This window comes from Chelonia mydas, chromosome 13, assembly GCF_015237465.2.
Source record: "Chelonia mydas isolate rCheMyd1 chromosome 13, rCheMyd1.pri.v2, whole genome shotgun sequence".
Lineage (NCBI taxonomy): Eukaryota > Metazoa > Chordata > Testudines > Cheloniidae > Chelonia > Chelonia mydas.
Window position 1 is genome coordinate 34,871,353 of NC_051253.2, and position 25,257 is coordinate 34,896,609.

Below are 25,257 nucleotides of genomic sequence, written 5' to 3' on the forward strand. Positions count from 1 at the left end.
TTCTCCCCCCAGTCAGGCATGGGGGCTTGAGATACAATGTTGCGATCCTCTTGCCCCCATTCAGCCCTATGGAAAGGCCAGAAGCAGTAACACAAGGGTGGGGGCCCGGGGCCTGATAGTTACCAAGTTTCTCAAGGGACCCGGTGGGGGGGCGGGGAGAGACGGGTCTCTGGCCTCTTAGCCCCCCTTTGCTCTGGGGCCGGGGCCTGGACGGGACAGCTGAACAAAGGCCGCATTCTTTGGAGCTCAGTTGGTGGCTTTATTGTGTCATCGGTGCTCACACGGGTTGGGGTTCAGCCTTGTCACCCAGGGGGGCTGGGCCCTGGCCAACTTCCTCGTCCCCCCGCAGACAGGCCCACTCCAGGAAATAGACGTTGCCCAGGATGTCGCCCACAGCCAAGAGCAGCTGGGAGGCTGGACCAGGCCGGGGTTGTAGGCAGGACACAGGAGCAGCGCAACGAAACTGCCCCAGCTGCAGAGAGAGAACTGGGGGTCAGAGAGAGTCTGCGGCTGTGGGTTGGGAGTGAGGGGCACCAGCAGAGCTGGGGCGATCCCAGGGCTGGGCTATCAGGGGCTGCAGGATGGGACTGAGGGGCACTGGCAGGGCTGGGCTGCGGGGTGGGAGTGAGGGGGCACCTGCATTGTTGGGGGGGGGGAGGCAGGGCTGCGGATCAGGAGTGAGGAACATCATTCATTTCATGCCACCTACCAGTTTCCCCGTGGTGCGCTCCCAGATCTTGATGTCTCCATCCAGCGCTGCCGTCACTAGCATGTCCCCACAGCTGTGCAGCGCCGTGACTTTGGCGCTGTGGATCTGAGGGGCACAGGCCATGAAAGGGTTAACGTGTAGAAATAGAAGGCCCCTGCCCCAGCCCAAAGGGGTCGTGCCATCAGCTGCCCTGAGGGTTCACCCCAGACTTGCCGCTTCCAGGGAAGAGAATGAACCCTCCAGCCTCCCACAAGCTGACCTGAGGCTGCAGCTGGCCCGCACCGGGCTCAGCAGTGGCCAGACAGGAACAGCTCCGGTTCTAGGCCCAGCCCCTCGCAAGAACGGGAATAACTCTCCTGTCATTGGCTGTGCTGGGAGTTAACCCTGGACCCTACTGACCACACCGCTGACCCGCAAGGAGGGAAACATCTGCTGGGCTGACAACGGCCGCAGAGGGAAGACACACACACTGCCGAGCGGAGCGGGCTGTTGTCAGCAGGGAAGGAGGGATGGGCCCCCAACGCAGATAGGCTCACCCGCTGTTGCTGCCACCCCTCGCTGCTCCAGGACTCGGCTGCATCATCCTCCTCGCTCCACAGAGCCCGAGTCCAGAGCATCCCGTCGGAGCCGGCGAGGAGCAGGGATGAGTCTGCAAGGGAACAGAGCTGAAACTTCCAACTGCCCCTCACGCCTAATCTAAAGCCCCTGCTGGCCCTGCCCTCCCGACCTGCAACCCACTACTAGCCCAGCCCTGCCCCCTCCCCCAGCCCTGCTGGTGCCCCTCACTCCCGACCCACAGCTCCTGAGCTCTGAGCCGGGACTCACCGGGGCTGAGCCAGGCACTGCTGAACCAGCTGGAGTCAGCATCCATGTCCCGGTCCCAGAGGCGGATCTCGGCTTCCCGGGATTTCTCCAGTTCCTCTGACTCCCCGACCCTCTACAGAGCAAACAACACTGGTGTGGGCACCTGGACTCCTGGGTTCTCTGCCAGCTCTGGGAGGGGAGTGGGGGCCTAGTGCGCTGGGGGGGACTGGGCACCCGGACTCATGGGTTCTCTGCTATGGGGGCTAGTGCATTGGTGGGAAGCAGGGAGGGGGGCGGGGTTGGGCACTGGGACACCTAGGTTCTCTGCGGGCTCTGGGAGGGAAGTGGGGCCTGGTGCATTGGGGGGATGGGGACGGGACAGGGCTGGGCACCTGGGTTCTCTCCCCAGTCACTCACCAGTTCGTACAGGGTGGGTTCTCTCACCCCCTTCCACAGAAGAAGCTGCCCATCCGGGGTCACAGCCACGTCAAACAGGTACTCGGGGGGGTCCGGAACCCAGGCATCCGGGCTGACTAAGCTACAGGGGCAGAGACGAGGGTCAGACGCAGGAGCAGAGGGGGCTGCTCCCCCCCCGAACTCCCCATTCACCAAAGGAGCTGCAGGCCCCCTCCCCCCCACTCACTCACCAGAGGGGCTTCAGCGCTGTCCAGTGGGCTCTGAACAGCAGCACCTCCCCGTTCGCCAGCCCCAGGACCAGGGAGCCAGGGGCCCCGGCTGGCCCCATGCATGTAACGGGAGCTGCCCCGTCCCACAGGGGGTGCTCACGCTTCAGGCTGAGAGAGAGAGAGAGTGGCGATAAGTGCATGGCCCAGGCCAGCTGCAGAGACTGGTATGGGAAGCGGGGATCAGTAGGGCATGGCCCGGCCCTTCCCCTCCCCGCCCCCCAGGGAGAGATGGGGCCGGGAAGGGACCCAGGCGTTCAGCTCGGCCCCACTCCCCCAACCAGCTCACCTCAGGGCCCCGGGATGGGGGTCGCCATGCAGGCCCCACAACCAGATGCTCCCGGCCGCCGATGCCACCAGGAGGCTGCAGGAGGAGGCAAAGCCGAGAGCACAGACACCACGCGAGCCTGCCTGTGTAGGAGGGGAGTAAGCGAGGGCTGGACTGAGGCCCCCCTCCCACCTGCCCCCCGCCGCCCTGACAACCTCCCTCCTGCCCCCATCCCGCCCACTCCATCCGCCTTCCCCCCTCCCCTCATCAGCCTCCCACTGCCCCCTCACCCCTGCTTTCTCCCCAGCCCCCCTTCCAACCTACCTGCACTGCAGCCAGGGCCTTCGCCTCCCCCCACGCAATCAGCTCCCCACACTCCCCGCCCGACACTGCCAGTGTCCCGTCAGGAGACCAGGCCAGGGCAGAGACGGCCCCACGGTGCCAGCCAGGCCCCTCAGCGCCTCCTGCCAGGAGAGAAACAGGCTGGGAGCCAAGACTCCTGGGTTCTCTCCCCGGCTCTGGGAGTGCAGTGCGATCTGGTAGGTTAGAGCAGGGGAGGGCTGGAAGCCAGGACTTCTGGGTTCTCTCCCTGGCTCTAGGAGGGGTGGGATGTCCGGTGAAGGAGTCTCTTACCCGCTTGCCATGGTGCTGCCCACATGCGCACGGAACCATCCCCCGACACCGTCAGGACACGGGCAGCAGCCAGGCTCACGGCAGCACCACACACCGGGGCACTGTGCCCCACCAATGCCCGCGGGCGGCCGAACTGCAGGCAAGAGAGAGAAGCTAGCGGCGGGTGGGGGGGGGCAGCCAGTGCCCTGGAGCAGGGTCCCCATGGGGGAGAAACAGCCCCTGGGTCCCATCTCACCTCGAGGGGGCTCCAGAGCTGCACCCGCCCGTCACACCCAGCCGTGGCCACCATGAAATTGTCATCTGCAGAACAAGAGAGACACGGAGAGATGGGCACTGGGGGAGAGCAGGGGGCACTGGAGGTCAGACCCACACCGGGGGGGGGGGGGGGGGGGCAGCGCCCAATCCCCAGCCGCTCACCTGCTCCCACAAAGCCGGCGCCCTGGTTCACCAGCCCGGGGTGTGCCGGGAAGCGGGTCAGCTCCACGCCCAGCATGTCCCATGCTGCCAGAGTCCCGTCGCGGCCCACCGCTAGCACACGCCCGGCCTGCACCGAGAGAGGGGATGAGGGATGGGGCCTGTGCCCAGGAGAACGAACAGGGTGCCCCCCATGCCTGGCACCATGCCCCCGCTCCCACCCCCTGGGTCCATACCGTGGCCAGGACGGTGCTGACAGGGCCGCAGTGGGGCAGGAACTCGCGGAGCCGCTGGCCAGTTGCCGGGTCCCAGAGCCGCACGGTGCCGTCGCTGGAGCACGACAGCTGTGGGGGCAGAGGAAGGGGAGGGGTCAGGTAAGGGCAGAGGGGGGCCTGCCCCACCCATCTCCCTCCCAGCTACACCCCCCCCTCCCCACTCACCAGCAGGGGCCCAACCCAGATACAGCCGCTGAGCCAGTCATGGTGGCAGAAGGGGAGCGAGCGCCAGAGGGCGGGGGCTCCCGGCGCGGGGGCTCCCACATCCCAGCACAGCAGGGTCTGCAGGGACACGGGCTGGTTAGACAGGCACAGATACAGCACGTCCGCTCCCCCACGCCTCCCAGTGCCCATCTCACAACATGGCTGCCCCACACCGCCCCCTACTGACCATCTCACAGCACGGACGCTGCACAACTGCCCCACCCCATCCCCTAGTGCCCATCACACACCACTGCCGCCTCACACTGCCCCCTAGTGCCCATCTCACAGCACGGCTGCCCCACCGCTGCCCCATGCCACCCCCTAGTGCCCATCTCACAGCACGGCCGCCCCAAGCCTGCCCCACGCTGTCTCCTAGTGCCTATCTCACAGCATGGCCGCCCCACGCCACACCCTAATGCCCATCTCATAGCACGGCCGCCCCACGCCTGCCCCACACGGCCCCCTAGTGCCCATCTCACAGCATGGCTGCCCCACGCTGCCCCCTAGTGCCCATCTCACAGCACGGACGCTGCACAACTGCCCCACCCCATCCCCTAGTGCCCATCACACAGCACTGCCGCCTCACACTGCCCCCTAGTGCCCATCTCACAGCACGGCTGCCCCACCGCTGCCCCATGCCACCCCCTAGTGCCCATCTCACAGCACGGCCGCCCCAAGCCTGCCCCACGCTGTCCCCTAGTGCCTATCTCACAGCATGGCCGCCCCACGCCGCCCCCTAATGCCCATCTCATAGCACGGCCCCCTAGTGCCCATCTCACAGCATGGCTGCCCCACGCTGCCCCCTAGTGCCCATCTCACAGCACGGCCACCCCACGCCTGCCCCACACGGCCCCCTAGTGCCCATCTCACAGCATGGCTGCCCCACGCTGCCCCCTAGTGCCCATCTCACAGCACGGACGCTGCACAACTGCCCCACCCCATCCCCTAGTGCCCATCACACACCACTGCCGCCTCACACTGCCCCCTAGTGCCCATCTCACAGCACGGCTGCCCCACTGCTGCCCCATGCCACCCCCTAGTGCCCATCTCACAGCACGGCCGCCCCAAGCCTGCCCCACGCTGTCCCCTAGTGCCTATCTCACAGCATGGCCGCCCCACGCCACCCCCTAATGCCCATCTCATAGCACGGCCGCCCCACGCCTGCCCCACACGGCCCCCTAGTGCCCATCTCACAGCATGGCCGCCCCACGCTGCCCCCTAGTGCCCACCTCACAGCACGGCCACCCCACGCCTGCCCCACACGGCCCCCTAGTGCCCATCTCACATTACGGCCGCCCCATGCCTAGTGCCCATCGCACAGCACAGCTGCCCCACGCCACCCCCTAGTGCCCATCTCACAGCATGCATGCCCCTCACCTTGTCCCTGCCCCCCGTGGCAAGGTGCTGGCCGTCAGGGCTGAAGGCACAGCAGGTGACAGCGGCTGCATGGCCCCTCAGGATGGCCAGGGGGGCTGGCGGAGGGTCCAAGAGGGCCCGTCTCAGTGTGTCAGCCAGCCACAGGCAGATGGTGAAATCCTCTATGGGCAGGGGGGGGAAGTGTCAGACTCTGGGCCCCAATGCCCCACCCCTGCCCTCCCCATACTGCCCCCCACCCTATAGTCCCTGGGCTCTCCCAGCCCCGCCAATGACCCCCAAATCTCCCCCACACTGCTCTGGAAACACCCTGCCCCCAACCCCTCCCCACATCCGCCCCCTCTGCCCCCAGCCTTACCCGAGGCAGATGCCAGCAGCTGGGGCGAGGCCGCTAGGCCCAGCACAGCCCCCTCGTGCCCTCGCAGCTCCCACAGGGGGCAGGCTGGGCCGCTTTCCAACACCCAGCCACGCAGGGTCCCATCCCCGCTGCCTCCGGCCAGCACGGCATCCCCAAGCCAGGCCAGGCTGGGCACTGCCACCCCCCCTGCCGGGCAGTGTCGCCCGGCCGAGCCTGCGGGGAGAGGGGAGAGTGAAGGGGGCTGACACCACAGGGAACCCAGGAGTCCTGGCTCCCACCCCCCACCCCACCGCAGAACCCAGGAGTCTTGGCTCCCAGCCCCCACCCAACCACAGAACCCAGAAGTCCTGGCTCCCCGGAACTGAGGAGTCCTGGCTTCCAGCACCCCCCCCACTAGACCTCATCCCCCCCACCCCACCCCCGAGCTGGGACAGAGCCCAGGCGTCTGGGCGCTTACCCCAGGGGGTGCCGTAGACCCAAACATCATCTGAATGGTGCCCCACAGCGAGCAGGGTGCCGGCGGGGTTGGGGGCCACGCAGAGGGCTGGAGAAAGCGGCCCCAAGCCCAGAGCGCCCCAGGCACAGCCCAGGTGCCCCGGCCAGAGCTGGACCTAGGCCACAGATCAGCAGTTAGTGCTGTGCCCCCCCGTCATGTTATGGACTTCAACTGGGACCATATAGAACATGGTTGCAACCAAGGTCCTGTAGTGGCACCAAATCTTGTATAAAGGGGGTCAAATAAGGTGTCTAAGACAAGGTTATGGTTTGCTGGTTAGGATTATGCTGTCTGTATGCATGTATCATTTTTGTATTTAAAGTTATAAGTATTGGCTCTATACTGTCTGTAGTTCAAACTTATGCTATGCTTCTGGGTGACACCCCAGAGAAATTGGTGTCAGCTCTGCCTAGCCTGCTTGATGGCCCATTAAGGACCATCAGCGATACAAGTGACCCATTGAGAGAAGGCAGACACGCCTGGGGACTCAGCAAGGTGTGCGGGGATCTGCCTATGGAGAGGACTCTGAGTTGTTTCCAGGCCATGTGAGGGACAGCTTGTCTTTGGGAGAAAGAGAGAGAGACCACACGGCAAAAGATTACAAAAAGCTGCTGCAGCTCCTCCATCTGGTCTTCTTCAGTCCTGCTTCATACTTCTGGAGGGACTTTGCGACACTGAAGCTTTGAACGAAGGACTGAATGACCCATCCCAGCGGTGGATGTGCTCCAGAGACTTGATTTGAACCTGCAGTTTATTCCATCACTGCTGCAAGCCAGAGCCAAGCACTTTGCCATGACTGTATGTAATTGATTCCATTTAACCAATTCTAGCTCTCATCTATAGCTTTTCCTTTTATGAATAAACCTTTAGGTTTTAGATTCTAAAGGACTGGCAGCAGCGTGATTTGTGGGTAAGATCTGATTTGTATATTGACCTGGGTCTGGGTCCTTTGTGATCGAGAGAACACTTTTTCTTTCCCTGCGGTATTGGTTTTCATAACCATCTGTCCCCATAACGAGGGGCACTGCTGGTGATACTGGGAAACTGGAGTGTCTAGGGAATTGCTTGTGTGACTTGTGGTTAGCCAGGGGGGTAAAACCAAAGTCTTCTCTGTTTGGCTGCTTTGGTTTGCCTTGGTGTGCACAGAAAGCCCAGCCTTGTGCTGTAACTGCCCTGCTTTGAGCAATTTGTCCTGAATTGCCTCTCAGTTGAGTCCCGCCAGAGCCAGCATCGTTACATGCCCCCCCCCACCCTGCTGGTGCCCCTCACTCCCAACCCATAGCCCCTGACCCCTCCCCCAGCTCTGCCAGCGCCCCTCACTGCAGACCCAGACCCCCTGCTAGCCCAGCCCTGCTGACGCCCATCACTCCCAATCCGCAGCCCCCTACTAGCCGACCCATGCCCCCGCCCAGCTCTGCCGGTGCCTCTCACTCCCAACCCGCAGCACCTTTGTGTCCTCGCCCGCCGTGAGGAGGACCTGACCCCCGGAGAGGAACTTGACCTCGGAGATGAAGCCCCGGTGTGCCGGGAACGTGGCCAGGCTCACGGCCTCCCGCCAGGACCAGAGACGCACCGTCCCAGCCAGGCAGCCGGACGCCAGCACGGTGCCCGCAGGGGAGAAGGACACGGCGCGGATGGAAGCATCGTGGCCTGACAGAACCTGCAGGGGGAGCCAGAGTCACAGCCCAGCCCGCCCAGCTGGTGCCCCTCACTCCCGACCCGCAGCCCCTGCCAGCCCAGCCCTGGGGCCCCAGACCCGCCGGTGCCCCTCACTCCCAACCGGCAGCCCCTCCTTGCCCAGCCTCCCCACCCCCAGCCCTGGTGGTGCCCCTTACTCCCAATCCGCCGCCCCTGCTAGTCCAGCCCTGGGCTCCCAGCCCTGCCACTACCCCTCACTCCCAACCCACAGCCCCTCTGTGCCCCATACCAAGCTCACGCTCCGGTTCTGCAGGCCCAGGATGGTCACGGAGCCATCCCAGCCCCCGGTGGCCACCAGCTGCCCATTGGGGTGGAAGGCGGCACAGTTCAAGGGGCAGGAGAGATCCAGCTCCCAGGTCAGGTGCCCCTGGGCAGAGTCCCACAGCTGGCAGAGACAGGAACAGCGGGTCAGAACCAGGGCTGGGCGCCTGGATTCTCTCCTGGCTGGGGGAGGGGAGTGGGGGTTATTGGTTAGAACAGGGAGGGCGGGGGGGTGACTGTAGCTGGTACCTTCAGGTGCCCGTCCAGGGAGACGCTGGCCAGCTGTCTGCGATCAGGGCTGACACAACAGCCCGTGACCCGGCCCCGGTGAGCATCAGTAGCCAGGAGCCTGGAAAGGAGAGAGATTCATGTGATGTCCCCGCCATCACCCCCCAAACCAGCTCCCCCACTATCCCCTGGGCCGTATCATGGCCGGCGCCCCCTGGAGGGGCAGCCCTTCCCCCCACACCCTGATAGTACCTGCTGCCCTCATGCAGGGCCCAGATCTCCAGCCCCCCGGCGAAGGTGCCCAGGCAGAGGGTTCTGTCGGCCAGGAAGACGCAGGCTGAGATCCCAGTGCCCCCGCTCAGCAGGGTCTTCAGCTCCTGGGAGCAAGAGGGGGTGGTGTGAGCTTGCAGAGCCCCCTGCCTGCCCCCCGGCTTCCCCTGCCCCCAGCCTATCCCCTGCTCCCCAGCCTGCCCCCTGGCCTTTCCCCAGCTCCCCTGCCTCTCAGCCTGCCCCGCCGGCTTCCCCTCCTGCTCCCTAGCCCCCCCCCCCCCCTCCTGCCCCCCCAGCTCCCTCTGCCCCTGCCTCCAAACCAAGCAGCCCCACAGTGTCTTCCCATGGCCAGAGATCCCCTGAATCTGCCCTGCTCCCCACCCCCGGTACCTGGCCGCTCTGTATGTCCAGCAGGTGCAGGGTCCCATCGGTGCTGCCCACGGCGGCCTGGCGCCCGCAGTGGGAGACGGCCACACAGGTGGGGGACGTAGGCAGGGCCAGGACGATGCTGGGGATGGGGCGGGGGGGGGGAAGAGATCAGGGGGGAACAAGGCCCCGGAATGGCCGGGCACCCAGCACTGCCCACCCCCTGAGCTTGGAGACAGGCAGCCCCCCCCACCCAGGACACCATGCCCCCCAGGGACCCCTCCCCCATTGGAGCTCCCTAGCCCCACAGGGACCCAGCCCGAAGGCAGAGATGTGCAGCTCCCACAAGCCAGGCTCCCAGCCCTGCAGCCCTCCCCAGTCCATGGGACCTGCATACCTCATCCCCCCAGGTCACAGAAGGGTCCCCCCAACCCAGCACAGGTGCCCCAGGCCATGGATCAACTCAGCCGGGAGCAGGGCCGGCGCCCTGGGGACTCGGGGGTGGAGGGGGAGGGGGAGGGGCAGGGGCCCATGGGAGGGGCAGGTGGGTGCTGGGGGGAGAGGGGAATGGGGCGTGGGGGGAAAAGGGGGCGCCCAGACACTGGGGTGAGGGGCAGGTGGGTGCCCGGGGGGAGGGGAAGGCATCCTGAGATAGGGGGAGGGGCAGGGGCCCTCCCACCCGTGGTGGCCCCGTTACCTGTTGGGGTGGGGGGTGTCCTGGGCCTTGTTATGCCAGAGCAGCAGTCGCCCTCCAGGGGGGGCCAGGGCCTGGGCCTGGGCCCCCAGCGAGGAGCCGTCAGGAGCATTGGCTGCCAGCTGGGGCAGGAGTGCCGGGTTCTGGGAGAGCAGGGCTGCGCCCGCCTGCACCATCGCACGGAATGCGGCCACCTCGCCCGGGGGCTGGGCACTGCCCGCTGCGGGGGAGACGTCTGTGGCGGGGGGTACAACAGCCCCCAGCACCCTGGGAGCCCCCTGGCAGCCCCATTTCAGCCCCTGGTAGCCCCCCCCACACCTCCCATTCCCCCCCCGGCAGCCCCCCCATGCCTCCCACTCCCCCCAGCCCTCCGGCAGCCCCCCGCATGCATCCCATTCCCCCCCCCCCCCGGCAGCCCCCCCATGCCTCCCACTCCCCCCAGCCCTCCGGCAGCCCCCTCATGCATCCCATTCCCCCACGGCAGCCCCCAACCTCCCCATTTCAGCCCCCTGCAGCCCCCCCCATGCCTCCCATTCCCCCCCTGCAGCCCCAGCCCCAGACCCCCCCACAATTACACCAAGGCACCTCCCCGTGCCCCTGTGGACAGCCCCCCCTCCGCACAGGGCTGGCTCCTGACTAGCAGCCCCCAGAGGTGCCCCCCACTCCTTGCTCACCGTGCAGGGCGTAGGCACGGCCCAGTGCGGGCAGCAGCCCCAGCCGGACGTGGGCTGCCACAAAGTGCAGGTTGGTCAGGAGGGAGCCCAGGAGGTCGGGGCGTCCAGCGCAGACCTGCTGGGACAGCGAGGTCACCCAGGGGTTCTGCCCACTCAGCCCCAGCCCCTGCCACACTGAGCCCCGTCCCCTGCCTCCCACCCTCCCCTCCTGCCCAGCCACTCCCGAGTTCCCCACCTCACCCCATCTGCCCAATCCTGCCCCCCCACCCAGCCCCCACCCTGCCCACTGCCGAGGCCCCCCCAGTGCCCCATACCTACCAAGTGGTAGGGCAGAGCCACCAAGGGCCCGGCCTCGCTGCCCTGGAAGCTCCGGGGCACGTACGGGTCGCAGAGTTTCCAGAGATGAGCTGGGGGTGGGGGAAAGACTGTCACCCAGAATGCTCAGCACCCCCCGGCCGGTGGGGGGGGGGGTCACAGGCCCGGCCCACACCCCCCCCCGGGGCCTCCCCTGGCCCCGAACCCCACAGGGCGACTCCCTGACCTGCTATCAGAGCATGAGCCGCTCGCTCCAGGCCCGGGTCCTTCAGGTAGCGCCGTTCCACCGCCGTCCGCAGGGGGACACCACAGAGGTGGAGCCGTGAGCCAGGGGCCTCTGAGGGGGCCCCACACACCCCCGCCAGCCTGGGGGGGACAGACAGGGGACAGAGAACACTGGCTCCTGGCCATCAACGGACTGCAACAGAACTCAGGGCCAAGTCCCAGGGCCCTGCCAGAGCCAGAGAGAACCCATGCATGCGAGATCCCAGCCCCGCAACTCCCACTCCCCTCTCAGAGCTGGACAGAACCCAGGAGTCCGGGCTCCCAGTCCCCCCCTGCTCTAACCACTAGCCCCCACTCCACTCCCAGAGCCGGAGAGAACCCAGGCATCTGGGGTCCCAGACCCACCCACCCAACTGTAACCATTAGACCCCACTCCCCTCACAGAGCCAGGAGAGAACCCAGGCGTCCTGGCCTCCACTCACCCCCTCAGGCTCCTCATCAGGGAATAAATTGGGGCTTTGGGGATGGTCGCCGCGTGGCCCCCAGCAGCCATGCCTCCCTCCCAGGTGATGGGTGCCCCGCCCAGCTCCTTCCACGTGGTGAGCACGGCGAGGAGATCGCGCTCCAGCAGGCCTGCGGGGGACAGAGGAGCAAAGGTCAGGGATGCATCTCCAGGGACTCCCACTCCAGGGATGGCTCACCCAGTGCTGAGATGCAGCTAGCTCTGGGATGGGGCAGGGAGGCTCAGTGACAGTTGCATATAACGGCAAACGGACAGCTCGCCTGGTGCTGAAATGCAGCCAGCTCTGGGGCAGGGCAGCTGGGGAACAGCCACATAACACTTCAAAAAGACGACTCACCGGGCGCTGAGATGCAACCAGCTCTGGGGCGCAGGGCCTGGTAGCAGCGCCCATTAACGCCGCCTAGCACCTCCAGCTGTCTCTTACCGTCCTTGCTGGCCCAGAGGGCGGTGACAGCCATGGCCACCGGCTCGGCCCCATGCTCCTGCTCCAGGCAGCCCAGCATGTGCTGGAGCAGGGCGGGCAGCGCTGGGGGCAGCGTCTGGATCCTCTCTGAGACCTGGAGGGAGGGACACAGGACCCTGAGGGGATCGGAGAGCCCTGTGCTGCCAGCTCAGATGCCTGGGTCCCCTTCTGTCCCCATCCCTCTCCTGGGGTCCCTAGAAGGGAGAGTCCTGCACTGCCAGCTCGGACGCCTGGGTCCTCTTCCACCCTGGCACCTCCCTGGGGTCCCTAGAGGGTAAAAACCCATGCCGGTGGCCCAGATGCCTGGATCCCCTTCCATCCTGACCTCTCCCTTAGGGTCCCTCGCGGGAACAGATCCGTGTCACAAGCCTGGATGCCTGGGTCCCCTTCTGTCCCAGCCCCTCCCCTAGGGTCCCTAGAAGGGCGAAGCCTGGGTCCCCCTGCGGGGCTAAGGCACCTTTTCATAGAGGGTGAAGGCTCGCAGGTCCTGGGTGAGCAGTGCCAGGTAGAGGGGCTGCCGGGCACCGCGCTTCAATAGCACCAACCGCATCTGGAGAGAGACAGACGGGGTCACAGCAGGCAGGGAGTCCCTGAGCGACAGCCAGTGCCCCCACCTCACCCAGCCAGAGCTGGAGAGAACCCAGGAGTCCAACTCCCAACCCACCCCTACTCCAACCACTGGACCTCACTCCCCTCCCAGTGCTGGGATAGAACCCTGGCTCCCAGCCTCTCCCCCACTCTAACCACTAGACCCCGCGCCCCTGCCAGAGGACCCAGGCATCCAGGCACCTCCCCACCTGGTTGTTGAATGCTGTCTCCTCCAGCTTCTTGCCATACAGGGCGAGGTCCCGGCGGACCAGCCCAGCCCGGTCGCAGGGGTCCAGGGATCCCAGGGGAATAACGACTGAATCTGCCCGTTGCTGTAGGGAACCCAGGAGTCCGGAGTCCTCGCTGATGCTCAGAACCAGGCTCACACGCTGGGGGGAGAAGAGAGGGGCTGAGCAGATGGTGAGGTGAGCGGGATTGGGGGGGGGGGTCCCCATGGGCGGGGGTGGTGGACTTACCGGGGGTAGCCGCGCTGGGAGCCAGTCGGAGACGGGCTGCCCACTGTCCCCGTGGATCTGGTCAGCCCCGTCGAGCAGCACGGCCAGGTGCTGGGCTCCCCGGAGTGACCCGGCCACCGCGGGCAGGAGGGACTCCAGACAGCATACCAGTCCCCTGCAAGGGACAGGCATGGATGGGACCCAGGCAACCCAGCCCCCAGCTTTAACCCCTAGACACCACTTCCCTCCAGAGCCGGGGAGAGAATCCAGGAGTCCTGGGTCCCAGCCCCGCTGCTCTAACCGCTCGACCCCACTCCCACCCAGTACCAAGAGGGATACCAGGAATCCTGACTCCCAGCCCCAGCCCCCTTCCCCCGCTCTAACCATTAGATCCCACTCCCACCCAGGGCCAGGAGGGAACCCAGGCGTCCTGACCTGTAGCTGGCAGGGGGTGGGGCTGGCTGGCCCAGCAGGCGGCTCAGGCGGGCACACAGCTGGCTCAGCATCACCCTGGCACTGGCCTGGTCCGGCCGGGCCCCGGTGAAGTGAGAGACGACCAGGCAGCGGGTGGGGGAGGCGTCCTGGGCTGGGGGATGGGTGCTCAGCTCCCGCGCCAGCGCCGCCTGGGGAATGGACAGTGGATCAGCTCGGGGTGGGGCCTCTCCAGGCCCCTCCCACCACAACCCAGCACAGCCAGATCCCATCCCCTCCAGGCCTTCAAGCTCCTCCCCCCTCCTCCAGGCCCCGCCCACCAGGCTTTATGAAGCAGACCCAGACCCTGCCCCCTGCAGGCCCTGCCTACAATCCATCACCAAGCCCCTCAACTTTCTGCCCCCAGACTCCTCCCCCCATTGCCCATTGGGTGCCCCAAGGCTCCCCCCCCAGCCTCACCATGAAGACAGTCTTGCCATCGCCAGGCTCGCCTGTCACCACGTAGAGCCGGCCTCCTGCCCCACGGCGGGGGGGCTGACTCTCCCGCACCCGCCCGGCCACGGTGCCCAGCAGCTTTCCCCGGGCACAGAACTGGCGCTGCTGGAAGTCCTGGAAGGCATCTTGCAGCTCCTGCCCCTCCTCCTCCTCGCCCCTGGGGGGCTCCGACTCGTCCTGGGGGGGCGGGGGCAGACACAGGTATCAGCGTGAACCCAGGAGTCCGGGCTCCCAGCACCCTCCACTCTAACCACTAGGCCCCACTCCCTCCCCGCCAGATACAGCAAGTCGCATTACCTGAAGGAACTGGCATTGGAGGGCGCCCCACAGATCCTGCAGCACCCGGGCTCCAAACTCCTCCAGCCCCTTGACATACGGCCGGCCCTGGGCCACGCCACCCCACTGGCAGGAGTACCTAGGGGGAGAGAGCAAGGCCATGAGGGAGACACTGTGGGGCCCAGCGATCCCACCACACCCACCAATCTCCTGGCCTGTTACCTGCTGACAGACGCCACCCCCAGGCGCTGGCCCAGGCGCTCCTTCAGATCCTCCATTCGGTGACGAGCGTCCTCTGACTCTGCCACGAAATCCGCCCTCCAGGCTTCTGGCACAGACCTGCCCCACCACAGACAGGTCAGGGGCCCCGTGTCCTGTTCCTGCCCCCTGAGCCAGCCAGCCCCCCCACCATGGGGCTGGATCAGCACCCCCTAGAGAGGAAAGGCCCCATGTCCCGTTCCCCAGCCCCCTGAGCCAACCAGTACCCCACCCTAGGGCTGGATCGGCACCCCCTAGAGGGGAAAGGCCCTGTTCCCCATCCCCCAAGCCAGGCAGCCCCCCACCACGGGGCCCAATTGGTGTCCCCTAGAGGGGACAGGCCCCATGTCCCATTCCCTCCCTCCCCCGCAAGCCAGCCAGTCCTTGCCATGGGGCCGGATAGGAGGGGAACAGGTGCACAATTACCCAAGGAAATCTGGCTCGCGGAGGTAGAAGAATGCCTGGGCAGCAGAACCGGAGTCGCGCTGGCTGCTGAGGAACTGCATGACCTCCAGCTCGGTGATGGAGCGGCCCCGAGGGTACGACTTCACCTGCAGCGATGGCACACGGGACTCCATCGTCAGCCCCCACGTCGTGGGATCGAGCCTGTTACCCAGAGGGATCCCACCACTCCCGCCAATTGAGCCACAAAGCAAAGGCCAGCCACGCCAGCCCACAGGCAGAATGGCTCTCAGGCAGGGTTAGACTAACAGGCATCATGGGGAAGAAACACACCTGGGCCACTGTGAAGTGGGATGCCCGGCTTCCCCCAGCTGGTCTCTACCATGGGTCCCTGCGTCTGTGAGCCCCATGCTGTGTGGACACGGCCAGCAGGCCTAGGCCAGCGCCAGCCACAAAGAGCTTTGTGCTGAGATGAGCCTGGATCCCACCTCACCCACCAACCTCAGCAGAACTGGGGGCTTCCCATTGTCCTTGGCCACCTCAGAGGCTCCCGTCCCTGGACGCAAAACTTCTGGAGCATGAAGCTAGGCAGCATGTTTACAGGCCTGCACCAGAGCCCCTCTTCTGTGCTTCACCCCATCACCAGAAGGGATCCCACCACTCCTACCAGCACTATTCTGAGACACCCAAGCTCTACCTCTACCCCCGGGGTACAGGACACCCTGGCAGGTTCCAACATGCTATGAAGCCAGGCATGGGCTGACAGAATAACCCCTCCAGTGACTTTATACTGTCCTAGTGGGAGCGATGCCACTGCTACACCAATTTCACCAACTACTGGAACCCTCCGGCACAGGGAGCACTGCCCAGCTGGCCACTCCCTGGCGTAATGAGAGCAGCACATCATCTGGCCACGGAAAAGACAACACCATGCCTCGTGCCCAGTATCGCAAGCCACTTCCCAGGCTGCCCAATCCTGAGAGGAGTGACTCAGCACAGGGACGTGGGTGGGCTGGCAGAATGCCAATGCCAGTAGGTACCAGAGGCCACTGTGCAGGGTGCCCCGTCCCGCAGACTGGGTGAGGGAGGCCACAGTACTACACACGACTGTCCAGAGTCAAATAAAGCAAAATCCCACTGTTTCCACCAACTGTGAGGGAAGGCTCAGAGGCCAGGTTCCCGCAGGCAAGGGGGCTGCAGGGCGGTGTCAGCCACCAGCTGGGTGCGAGGGGCACTGTCTTCTTGTCCCCTGCACCCCGATACAACTGACGGGGTGCTGGCAGTGCTCACCCACTCGTACTGGGGGGCGTCCAGCAGGGCGTATTCTCGGGGCACGTAGCCGTAACGGTCTCCCAAAATGCCCACAAAGAGCTGGCTCCGGGCCACCTCCGAGAGGCACAGTTCCAGCTGCCTGTGTGGGGAGAGAGACCAGGGTCAGCACCAAGGGGGCCCCCCACCAAGTCCCGCACCCCGGCATGGCACCACCCAGCTCCCCAAGTCAGCCCAGTTCCCCCCAGACTCCCCTCAGCACAGCACCCCCTGCTCCACTCTCTGCAGCACAGTGCCCCCTCCCCCCCCAAACCTTCCGCCCGCAGGGTGAGCGCCTACCGCTCCTGCCGCGCCTCCTGTTCGGTGATGCCCCAGCGCAGGTCGATCTCCTGCAGTGCCAAGCGGTGGGGAGCGGCACGGGCGCGCAGGGCGGGCAGCACGGCCCGGAGCAGCACGTCCCGCTCGCCCTGCATGTCCCGCACTGGCGACGAGATGAACACGCGGACGCTGCGCCACCTGGGGAGGGACCCATCAGACCCCGGCTGGGGGAGCCCGGCCGGGCCCTAGCCACCCACCGGCCCCTGCCCCCCCCGATGGGTCCCTCTGTCCCCTATCAAGTCCCTACTCCCCTCCTGGACCGGTCCCAGCCCCCCGCCGGTCCCTGCCCCCCGATGGGCCCCTCTGTCCCCCCCACACCGGTCCCTGCCCCCCTGATGGACCCCACTGTCACCACCCCACTGGCCCCTGCCCCATGATGGACCCCTCTGTTGCCCCCCACCAGTACCTGTCCCCCCGAATAGGTCCCTCTGCCCCTCCCCAGCCCCTGCCCCCCCCCCGCCCCCCGTAGGCCCCATTGTCCTCCAAGCCGGTGGCCCCTCCCAGACCAGAGCCAGACCCACCAACCCAGTCCCTCCCCACCAGATGGGCCCCACTGTCTCCCGCCTTGCCTGGACCAGTCCCAGACCACCCAACCCGGTCCCTCCCTCTCCAGCTCAGCCCTAGGTCCCCCCCACAACTCCCTCCCACACCCCAGAGAATCAGTCCCCTGCCTGCTCTCTTCCCAGCCCCTGACTGCCCGCAGGCCCAGCCGACCTCTCACCTGCTCCGGGGGACGGGGGAGGTGGGAGGAAGCTCTGGGTGCCCACAGGGCGCCCCCGGCTGGGGGGGCAGCCCGTGGATCTCGTCCATCCTGCCCACGTGCTCCAGCAGACGGGAGATGCCGCGCACGGCCAGGAACCTGCGTTGGGGTGGGCACAGTTACACACCTGGCTCACGTGACCCCCCCACCCGCCACCCCGTAAGGCTAAGACTCACCTGAGCACCTGCTCACTGAACCCAGCCAGCTCCACCTCATCCACGGGGGTCCTCTGGAGCCTGCAATGACACGGACGGGGCCGCCTCAGCCGTGGGGCACCCCGGGGAACTCTCCCGACCCTCCCGGAGCCACAGGGAGCCCCACCCCCTCCCCAAGCCACAGGGAACCCCTGCCCACAGGGAATGCTCCCTCCCCTCCCCACAGAGAGGACCCTGGCCCCAGCCCCCTGGAGTCCCAGGGATTCCCCCTCCCCTCCCGGAAACCCCCAAGGCACAGCCTGGGCAAGGCCCTAGAACCCCCTACCCCGCAGGCTACAGGCAGGGAACAAGGGGGTGTCCTCACCCCCAAGGGGATACAGTGGGGTGTGGGGGAGGGGGAGGGGCGGGTTCATACCCGCAGGGATCTAGGCAGAGGTTCACAAAGAGGCAGTGGGGGGCGACACGATCCCGCATCAGCCGCAGGGCAGGGCCGGCCAGGGGGGCCTCAGAGCTGGGGCTCAGCACGAGCAGGGTGTCCACCTGTGGGGGGGGGGGAAGGGGATACTGTCAGTCTGCGCCCAGCCATGGGCCCCCACCCTCAACATTGCCCCTCACTCCCGACCCGCAGCCCTTTGCCAGCCCAGCCCAAAGCCCCTCCAGCTCTGCCAATGCTCCTCACTCCCGATGCGCAGCCTCTGCTAACCCAGCCCTGCCCCCCGCAGCTCTGCCAGTGCCCCTGACTCTAGATCCACAGCCCAGACTCACCGGCTCCCCACGAGCCACCAGGTCCCAGAGGACGTCACTGACGGTGCTAGAGCTGCTGCTCGGCTGCGTTGTGGCCTGGGAAAGAGATGGGGTGAGATGTGGTTCCAGGCCGGGCCCGGCGGGGGACTCCCTGCGGGCACGGGGGAAGAGCTAAGGGACAGGCGGGGAAGAGGGACGGGGGGCTCTCACCTGGACCTGCTGGAGCAGGCTCTGGACGTTCTCCAGCAGCGACCCGGCCAGCGCTGGCACCTCCTCCCAGTGGCCACGGCCATACAGCACCAGGCGCGCCTGCTCCGCCACAGCCCGGCCCATGAGGCCCAGCAGCAGGGCCACCTCCAGCGCCTAGGCGAGATGGGGGGCTGTGAGCCAGGCACGGCCCCACCCACAGGGCACTGCAGGGAGGCGAGCACAGCACCCTGCCCTGCCCCCGCCCCCACCGGGCACTGCCAGGGGGTGAGCGCAGCGCCCCGCACCTCCACAGGGCACTGCCAGCAGGTGAGTGCAGCGCCCTGCCCCCCACTCCCACAGGGCACTGCCAGGGGGTGAGCGCAGCTCTCCCACCCCCCAACTCACAGTCATGGGCTCTGGGCGGGCACCACGCAGCTCCCGGGCCCGGTGGTAGGGCGTCACCATGGCGCTGGAGGCACAGCAGAGGATGAGAGTGCGGCCGGGCAGGGGGGGCAGGTTGTGCCGGGCGGAGATGCGGATGGCGGCGTCCAGGGCCCAGCGATAGCGGAGCAGGAGGGCAGGGTCTGGGCGCAGCTCCCTGAGGGGCACAAGCCGCTGCTGAGCCCCTGCCCAGCCCCCCGCCCTGCAGCCTGGCACCCCCTGCAGCCTGGCACCCCCTGCAGCCTGGCACCCCACCTGCCTCCTCACAGCCTGGCATCCCCTGACCCCCTCCCCACAGCCTGGCACCCCCTGCCCAGCCCCCCTGCAACCTGGCACCCCACCTGCCCCCCCCCCCACAGCCTGGCATCACCTGCCCAGCTCCCCCTTTCTGCCCCCTGCCTAGCTCCCCCTGCAACCTGGCACCCGACCTGACCAGCCCCCCCACCCCACCCCTTCCCAGCCTCCCCCTCCCTGCTGCCCCCCTGTGGCCATGCCCAGGAGCCCAGCATGGGGCCCTCACCTGGCCTTCCGCAGCCGCTGCTTTTCGCTCTTCACAGTGCGGAAGAGGACTGGGATGGACAAGGCCGCGCGCAGCTCCCGGCGTGTCCAGGGCGGCCGCCCCCGCACCCCAGGCAGGCCCCCCGGCTGCTTCTTCCCACGCCTCAGCAGCGCCCGCAGCAGCTCCACGTTAGAGGGGAGGGGGCTGTCTGGAGGTGTGAGGGGTAGAGACACAGTGCCCATCACTCCTGACCCGCAGCCCCTACTAGCCCAGCCCTGAGCTCCCCACAGCTCTGCCAGTGCCTCTTGCCCAGGGGTGGGCAAACTACGGCCCAGGGGCCGCATCGAGCCCTTCAGACGTTTTAATCTGGCCCTTGAGCTCCCGCCAGGGAGCGGGATCCAGGTCTTGCCCCGTTCCCGTGTTCCAACTGCAGAGTGGGGTTTGGGGCTTGCCCCCCCATGGGCCAATCTGTGCGTGCTGTGGCTCCGCGTGGCTCCCAGAAGCAGCGGCATGTCCCCCTTCTAGCTCCTATGCACAGGACGCAGCCAGAGGGCTCCGCATGCCGCCCCCACCCCAAGCGCTGCCCTCACAGCCAATGGGAGGTGCAGAGGTGGTGCCTGTGGACGGGGCAGCATGCAGAGCTGCTTGGCCGCATCTCCGCATAGGAGCCAGAGAAGGGACATACCGCTGCTTCTGGGAGCTGCTCAAGGTAAGCGCCGCCCGGAGCCTGCACCCCTGCCCCCTTCCAGCACCCCAACCCCCTGCCCTAGCCCTGATCCCCCTCCTGCCCTCCGAACCCTTCGGTCTCAGCCCGGATCACCCTCCTGCACCCCCAACCCCGCATTCCCACCCCAGGGCCCGAACCCCCAGCCGGAGCCCTCACACACACACACCTGCATCACAACTCCCTGCCCCAGCTCAGAACCCCTTCCCACACCCTGAACTCCTCATGTCTGGGCCCACTCCAGACCCCGCACCCCCAGCTGGCGCCCACACCCCCTCCCGCACCCCAACCCCCAGTTTCATGAGCATTCATGGACACCCATACAATTTCCATACCCAGATTTCAGCCTCAGGCCAAGAAGTTTGCCCACCCCTGCTCTTGCCCCTTGTTGTTCGGGGTCTCAGTGCTGTCAATGAATCACAGTTAACTCGCGCGATTAACTCAAAACAAATTAACTGGATTAACAAAATTAATTGGTTTCAGAGTAGCAGCCGTGTTAGTCTGTATCCGCAAAAAGAAAAGGAGTACTAGTGGCACCTTAGAGACTAACACATTTGTTAGTCTCTAAGGTGCTACAAGTACTCCTTTTCTTTTTACAAAATTAATTGTGATTCATCACAGTTTTAATCGCACCGTTAAACAACAGTAGAGTAGCAACTGAAATGTATCAAAGATTTCTGGCTGCTTTTCTACATTTTCAAATTATCAATTTCTATTACCACATGGAAAATACAAAGTGATGATTATTTTCTATTACAAATATTTCCATTCACATCATACAAGTGCTGTCAGGCGATCTCTGTACGAATGCAGAATAATAACTGCGCTCAGAAACCAACCAATGTAAAACTTTAGAACCTGAGTCTGCTCAGTCCTACTTCTCGTTCAGCTGATCGCTCAAACAGGGGTGTTACATTTGCAGGAAATAATGCTGCGCGTTTATTTACACTGTCACCTGTAAGTGAGAACAGGTGTCCGCATGGCATGGCAAGGTATTTACGTGCCAGATACACTAAACATCTGTATGCCCCTCCATGCTGAGACATGTAGCTTTTTCTACAGTGCAAATATTTGTAATCCAAACTAATAATCTCACATGAGCCCCGGACTCTTCGTCTTCTGCATTGTCAGTGCAATCGCTGGATTTGTAAATGGAGGAAAACAGCTGAAGATATTTAGGGTACGTTTCAGTTGCTATTCGATAGGGTAAGGGTGCGATTCGACCAGCCATGGAAGGCGACTTTTTTTTTTTTCAAATCTCGCGATTCATTTGTGTCACCGCTTGGCAGCCCCGGTCTCACCTTTCTTCCTCAGCTGCTCCTCCATGTCCTGGATGACTTTATTCGCCGCCAGGAACCGGAAGGGGAACTGCCGGCTGCGGATGACTGATGCCTGGAAATTGGCGGGGGGGGGGGGGGGGGGGGGGGAGGATGTCAGGGCGAGGATCCCAGCAACCCTTCACACCATTCCAGCCATCCCCTCTTGGGGGGATGGGATTTTGGGGCTGTATCTCACTCTGGAGATCCAAGGAGGGAGGGGGGAAATTCGGGGCCATACCTCACTCTGGTGACCTGTGAGGGGGGAATTCGGGGTCCCCGGGGCTGTATCTCGCGCTGGGGACTCGGGAGGGGGGAATCAGGGTCCCGGGGCCATACCTTGTTCTGCAACCGGCTGAGCACTCGCTGGTGGTGCCGCTCGCTCACCCCAGCCCGGATGATGTTCTGCAGGTTCCTGAGCATGGCCATGAATGGCAGCTTCCCCGAATCTGTGAGGCAGAGCCCAACGCAGGGTTAGGAAACAGCCCCACCCACAGGCAGGGGGCGCTGTGTCCACAAGGGTGCAGTGCTCGCTGCTGCTCCCAGGGGGCGCAGGGCCCCACCAGCCACATTCATATGAGTGCTGGGCCGGTTACAGCCCCCAGGGGGCGCTGGGAGACCTGTGGCTACCAGAGGGTGCATTCAGGGGGGCCCTTATCCCCAAGTCAGCCCCTCATTGCCGAGGGGGGCAGAGGTGTGCCCAGCCAGCCCATGGGCCAATCAGAGCCGGTGCCATGCCTCCCACTCTGCCCCGAGGCTAGACTCTCCTTGGGGGTGTTAGAGCACCGAGCAAACCCTGCTCCAGCTAGGCCAGCCACCTGCCCCACGGAGAGCCCACCCGGTCCCACACATGCCCTGTCTCCTTGCACTCAACACTAGCTCGCACACTCTGGGAAAAGAACTAACAGTGCCCCCTGGTGACACCTAGACACACTCAGGGCACCACTGGGGGCAAGCGCAGCCCCCCATGAAGCCCCTCCTTACCGATCAGCTCCTCCCAGACCACAGCCTTGTTCCCGCGCTGGCTGAGCTGCCGGTCCCAGGTCTGGGGCTGCGGAAGTTTCATTCGGGTCCCAGCACGGGCGGGGTCCCAGGGCCCTGGCAGGTGGCTCCGGGAGAAGGAGCTCAGGTCCGAGGGATACCTGAGGGGGGGGGCAGCAGAGACAGGGTGGGTCCCAGCAGGGCCTACAAGGGGTTCTGTGCCAGCTCTCAGGTCTAGAAGATAGAGTGGGGGAGGGGCTGGGACCCATGACACCTGGGTCCCTCCCCAGGGCTCTCACCTGCAGCCCAGCAGACTCATGACATGCTGGGCCGGCTTGGAGATATGCAGCCATCGGATCAGTGCCTTCAGGGAGAAGGGCTTCGTCTCGTGCGGTTCCTGGAGTGGCTGACCACTTTCAAACTGCAGGAGACATCAGCAGAGAACCCAGGAGTCCTGGTTTCCAGCCCCTCTGCTGTAACTCACTGCTCAAAGAGCAGGGGACAGAACTCAGGAGTCCTGGCTTCCAGCCCCCCGCTCTAACCACTAGACCCCAGTCCTCTCACCTTTGTCTGAAGCTTGCTGAACGCCTTGCACAGCCGGAATCTCCTCGTCCAGGGCAGAGGTTTCTGCGGGGGGACTCCGGGAGGAACAATAGGCTGGCAGGGCTGGGGCCTGAGAGCAGGACTCCTGGGTTCCCTCCCTAGCTGGCGGGGCCTTGGGCGTCTCCTGGCTTTGCCACGGCTCTTGCGCGAGTTGTACTTGGCCAGCTGGTAGGCATCGAATTGCTGGAATTTGTCCGCCAGGCCGGTGCGGAGGCAGCGGGGCAGCGGGGCTAGGGGGCGCCCTGCGCCCGCCAGGCTCTGCGAGGGAGAGGGAGACGGGTCAGTGCTGGCCAGAAGGGGGTGGCACTGGCCGGCGGAACGACCCGCCACTGGGGTAAGCTGGGTACCTGGAAGAGCGTGACCACCTGGGTCCAGTCGGAGGGCAGCTGCAGGGTGGCGCACACGTAGCGGCGCAGGTGGGGCCGGCAGGGTGGCAGCCGGGCCGCCAGTGCCAGCAGGAAGTTGGCCGTTCCCCGGATGTTCAGCTCCTGGCGTGTATACAGGGCGACCTGTGGGGAGAGAGGAGAAACTGAGGCCCGGAGAGAACCCAGGCGTCCAAGCACCCCGGCTCTAACTCACTAAAGCTCACTCCCCCTCCCCAAGCCCTGGCATAGGGCACTTGAGACCACCCCCCACCTACTCGGACTGCTTGTCCCTTACCCCCTAGGTAGGAGGATTGAACCCAGGCGTCCTGGCCAGCAGCCCCACCCTCCAGTACCTTAAGGATGAACTCAGGCTCCAGCTGGGCCAGCTCCTCACACAGCTCCGCCAGGCACCTACGCATCGGGTCACTGGGGGCTCCCAAATCAGGCCCCTCCACAAGGGAGCAGCACGCCAGGTTCACCAGGGCCAGCTGGGGGGAACAGGGAGCAGCGATGAACCCAGGAGTCCCAGCTCCCAGCCACCTCCCCACCCATCCACTAGACCCCACTCCCCTCCCAGAGTTGGGAGAGAACCCAGGAGTCCAGACCCCCCACCCCCATCTCTTACCTTGTGCTCTCTCAGGTGTTGCTGGGGACCCTTCCCAGGGGGCTGTTGGGCGCAAGGGTCCCTCTGCGCTGGGGGCTCCAGGCTCGGCTCGGACGGCAGCTCCGTCAGGGTGTACTGGGGCAGTGAGCTGGAGGGGTCGGGGGCAGCGTCGGCCCACTGCAGGGAGAGTAGGGGGTGACCCACAGGGATGGGGACCACACACAGTGCCCCCCACCCCAACTGTCCCCTCTCAGGGACCCCCTGCCTCGACTGCCACCCCCTACAGCCCCTCCTCGGCATCTCCCCTGTCTCAGTTGCCCCCACCACTTCGCCCCCTCCCTCTGAGTGCTCCCAGCGTCCCTCCCCCGGCATCGCAGGTTGGGAATTGCAGGCCGCTGTGCGTCGCAGCTACCACGAGTTGGCGTCCAGTCTCAGCCCATCTTACCCAGGGCGGCTCCAGCTCCTCACTGCGGGCCGGGGTCCCATCCTCACCTCCAGGGGCAAGGGGCGCCCGGCTGGGTGCAGAGATGGGGGCAGGCGCCAGCCAGGTTGTGGGGGTCAGGGAGCTCAGCCACGGGGCAGGGGGCGGAAGAGGGCGGAGAAGCCGGGCCCTGATCTCCTCTACCCATGCTGGGAGGAGGGGGCTCTGGCCCCCCAGGAAAGGGTTCTCCAGCCAGCAGGAGGCAGGGCTTGGACGGGGGGTGGGACCTGGAGTTTTCATGGCTGCAACACCTGGAGAGAGAAGAGTGAGATGAGAACCGAGGAGTTTGAGAGCCCAGTGAGGCCACGCTCCTGCTTGAAGACAGCAAGTGCCGCTCCCTGCTCAGAGCCAGGAGAGAACCCAGGAGTCCTGGCTCCCAACCCCCCTGCTCTGATCACCAGACCCCACTCCCCTCCCAGAGCCGGGAGAGAAACCAGGAGTCCTGGCTCCCAACCCCCCTGCTCTGATCACCAGACCCCACTCCCCTCCCAGAGCCGGGAGAGAACCCAGGAGTCCGGTCTCTCAGCCTCCAACGCACTCTGGGTGGAGGAGAACATTGTCCCCCTGGCCCCAGACCTGCCCCGGCTCCCGCAACACAGGGTCAGGAATAGGGAGGGGGCTTCGCAAGTGGATGGGTGTGTGTCACAGAGCAGGGCTGCCTGGCCCTGGGAGACTCCCGAGCCCCCCAGACCAACCCCCTTTCTGCACTACGCCTTCCCCCTGCATTCGCCCCCGCCCCACAGGCCCCCCGGCCACGCACCAGGAAGCACCGCAGTGACCGCACCCAGCCCAGCCGGTGCCAGGATCACTGGTGGGAGGTGCCTGCCTGACCCGCCCCCAGAGCCCGGCTCGGATTTCAGCCCGCCCCTGGGAGGACCCAGGAGTCCGAGTTCCCAGCCCCCTGTGG

The 25,257-nt window shown here is 65.6% G+C and overlaps 1 protein-coding gene across 2 annotated transcripts; it reads right to left on the bottom strand.

Annotated features, from left to right (window-relative positions):
* Window positions 1–238: 238 nt before the first annotated feature.
* Window positions 239–25,177, bottom strand: TEP1 (telomerase associated protein 1). Of its 2 annotated transcripts, XM_037915836.2 has the most exons (54): window positions 25,111–25,177; window positions 24,315–24,601; window positions 23,891–24,046; window positions 23,619–23,753; window positions 23,248–23,409; window positions 22,862–23,158; window positions 22,597–22,718; window positions 22,301–22,458; window positions 21,656–21,765; window positions 21,302–21,392; window positions 19,298–19,484; window positions 18,742–18,934; window positions 18,358–18,510; window positions 18,169–18,243; window positions 17,819–17,943; window positions 17,425–17,484; window positions 17,210–17,347; window positions 16,450–16,626; window positions 16,132–16,252; window positions 14,866–14,990; window positions 14,404–14,520; window positions 14,203–14,320; window positions 13,870–14,082; window positions 13,414–13,601; window positions 13,000–13,153; window positions 12,733–12,912; window positions 12,393–12,485; window positions 11,897–12,029; window positions 11,432–11,582; window positions 10,951–11,090; window positions 10,728–10,816; window positions 10,410–10,524; window positions 9,739–9,955; window positions 9,066–9,183; window positions 8,658–8,782; window positions 8,427–8,526; window positions 8,146–8,301; window positions 7,666–7,878; window positions 6,180–6,333; window positions 5,723–5,935; window positions 5,368–5,528; window positions 3,952–4,068; window positions 3,748–3,855; window positions 3,515–3,641; window positions 3,333–3,397; window positions 3,098–3,230; window positions 2,789–2,928; window positions 2,486–2,607; window positions 2,161–2,307; window positions 1,931–2,051; window positions 1,535–1,646; window positions 1,246–1,358; window positions 710–814; window positions 239–472 (listed from the first exon to the last, which is right to left on the bottom strand). In XM_037915836.2, the coding sequence occupies exons 2-54, from the start codon at window positions 24,588–24,590 to the stop codon at window positions 278–280; spliced, it is 7,614 nt and encodes a 2,537-aa protein (XP_037771764.1). In that variant the 5' UTR covers window positions 24,591–24,601; window positions 25,111–25,177; the 3' UTR covers window positions 239–277. The 2 variants fall into 2 exon arrangements, with proteins under 2 accessions (XP_037771764.1, XP_043382753.1); XM_043526818.1 differs by lacking the exons at window positions 239–472; window positions 710–814; window positions 1,246–1,358; ... (2 more) ...; window positions 2,789–2,928; window positions 25,111–25,177 and having other exon boundaries at window positions 2,167–2,307; window positions 24,315–24,758.
* Between the last annotated feature and the right edge of the window lie 80 nt (window positions 25,178–25,257).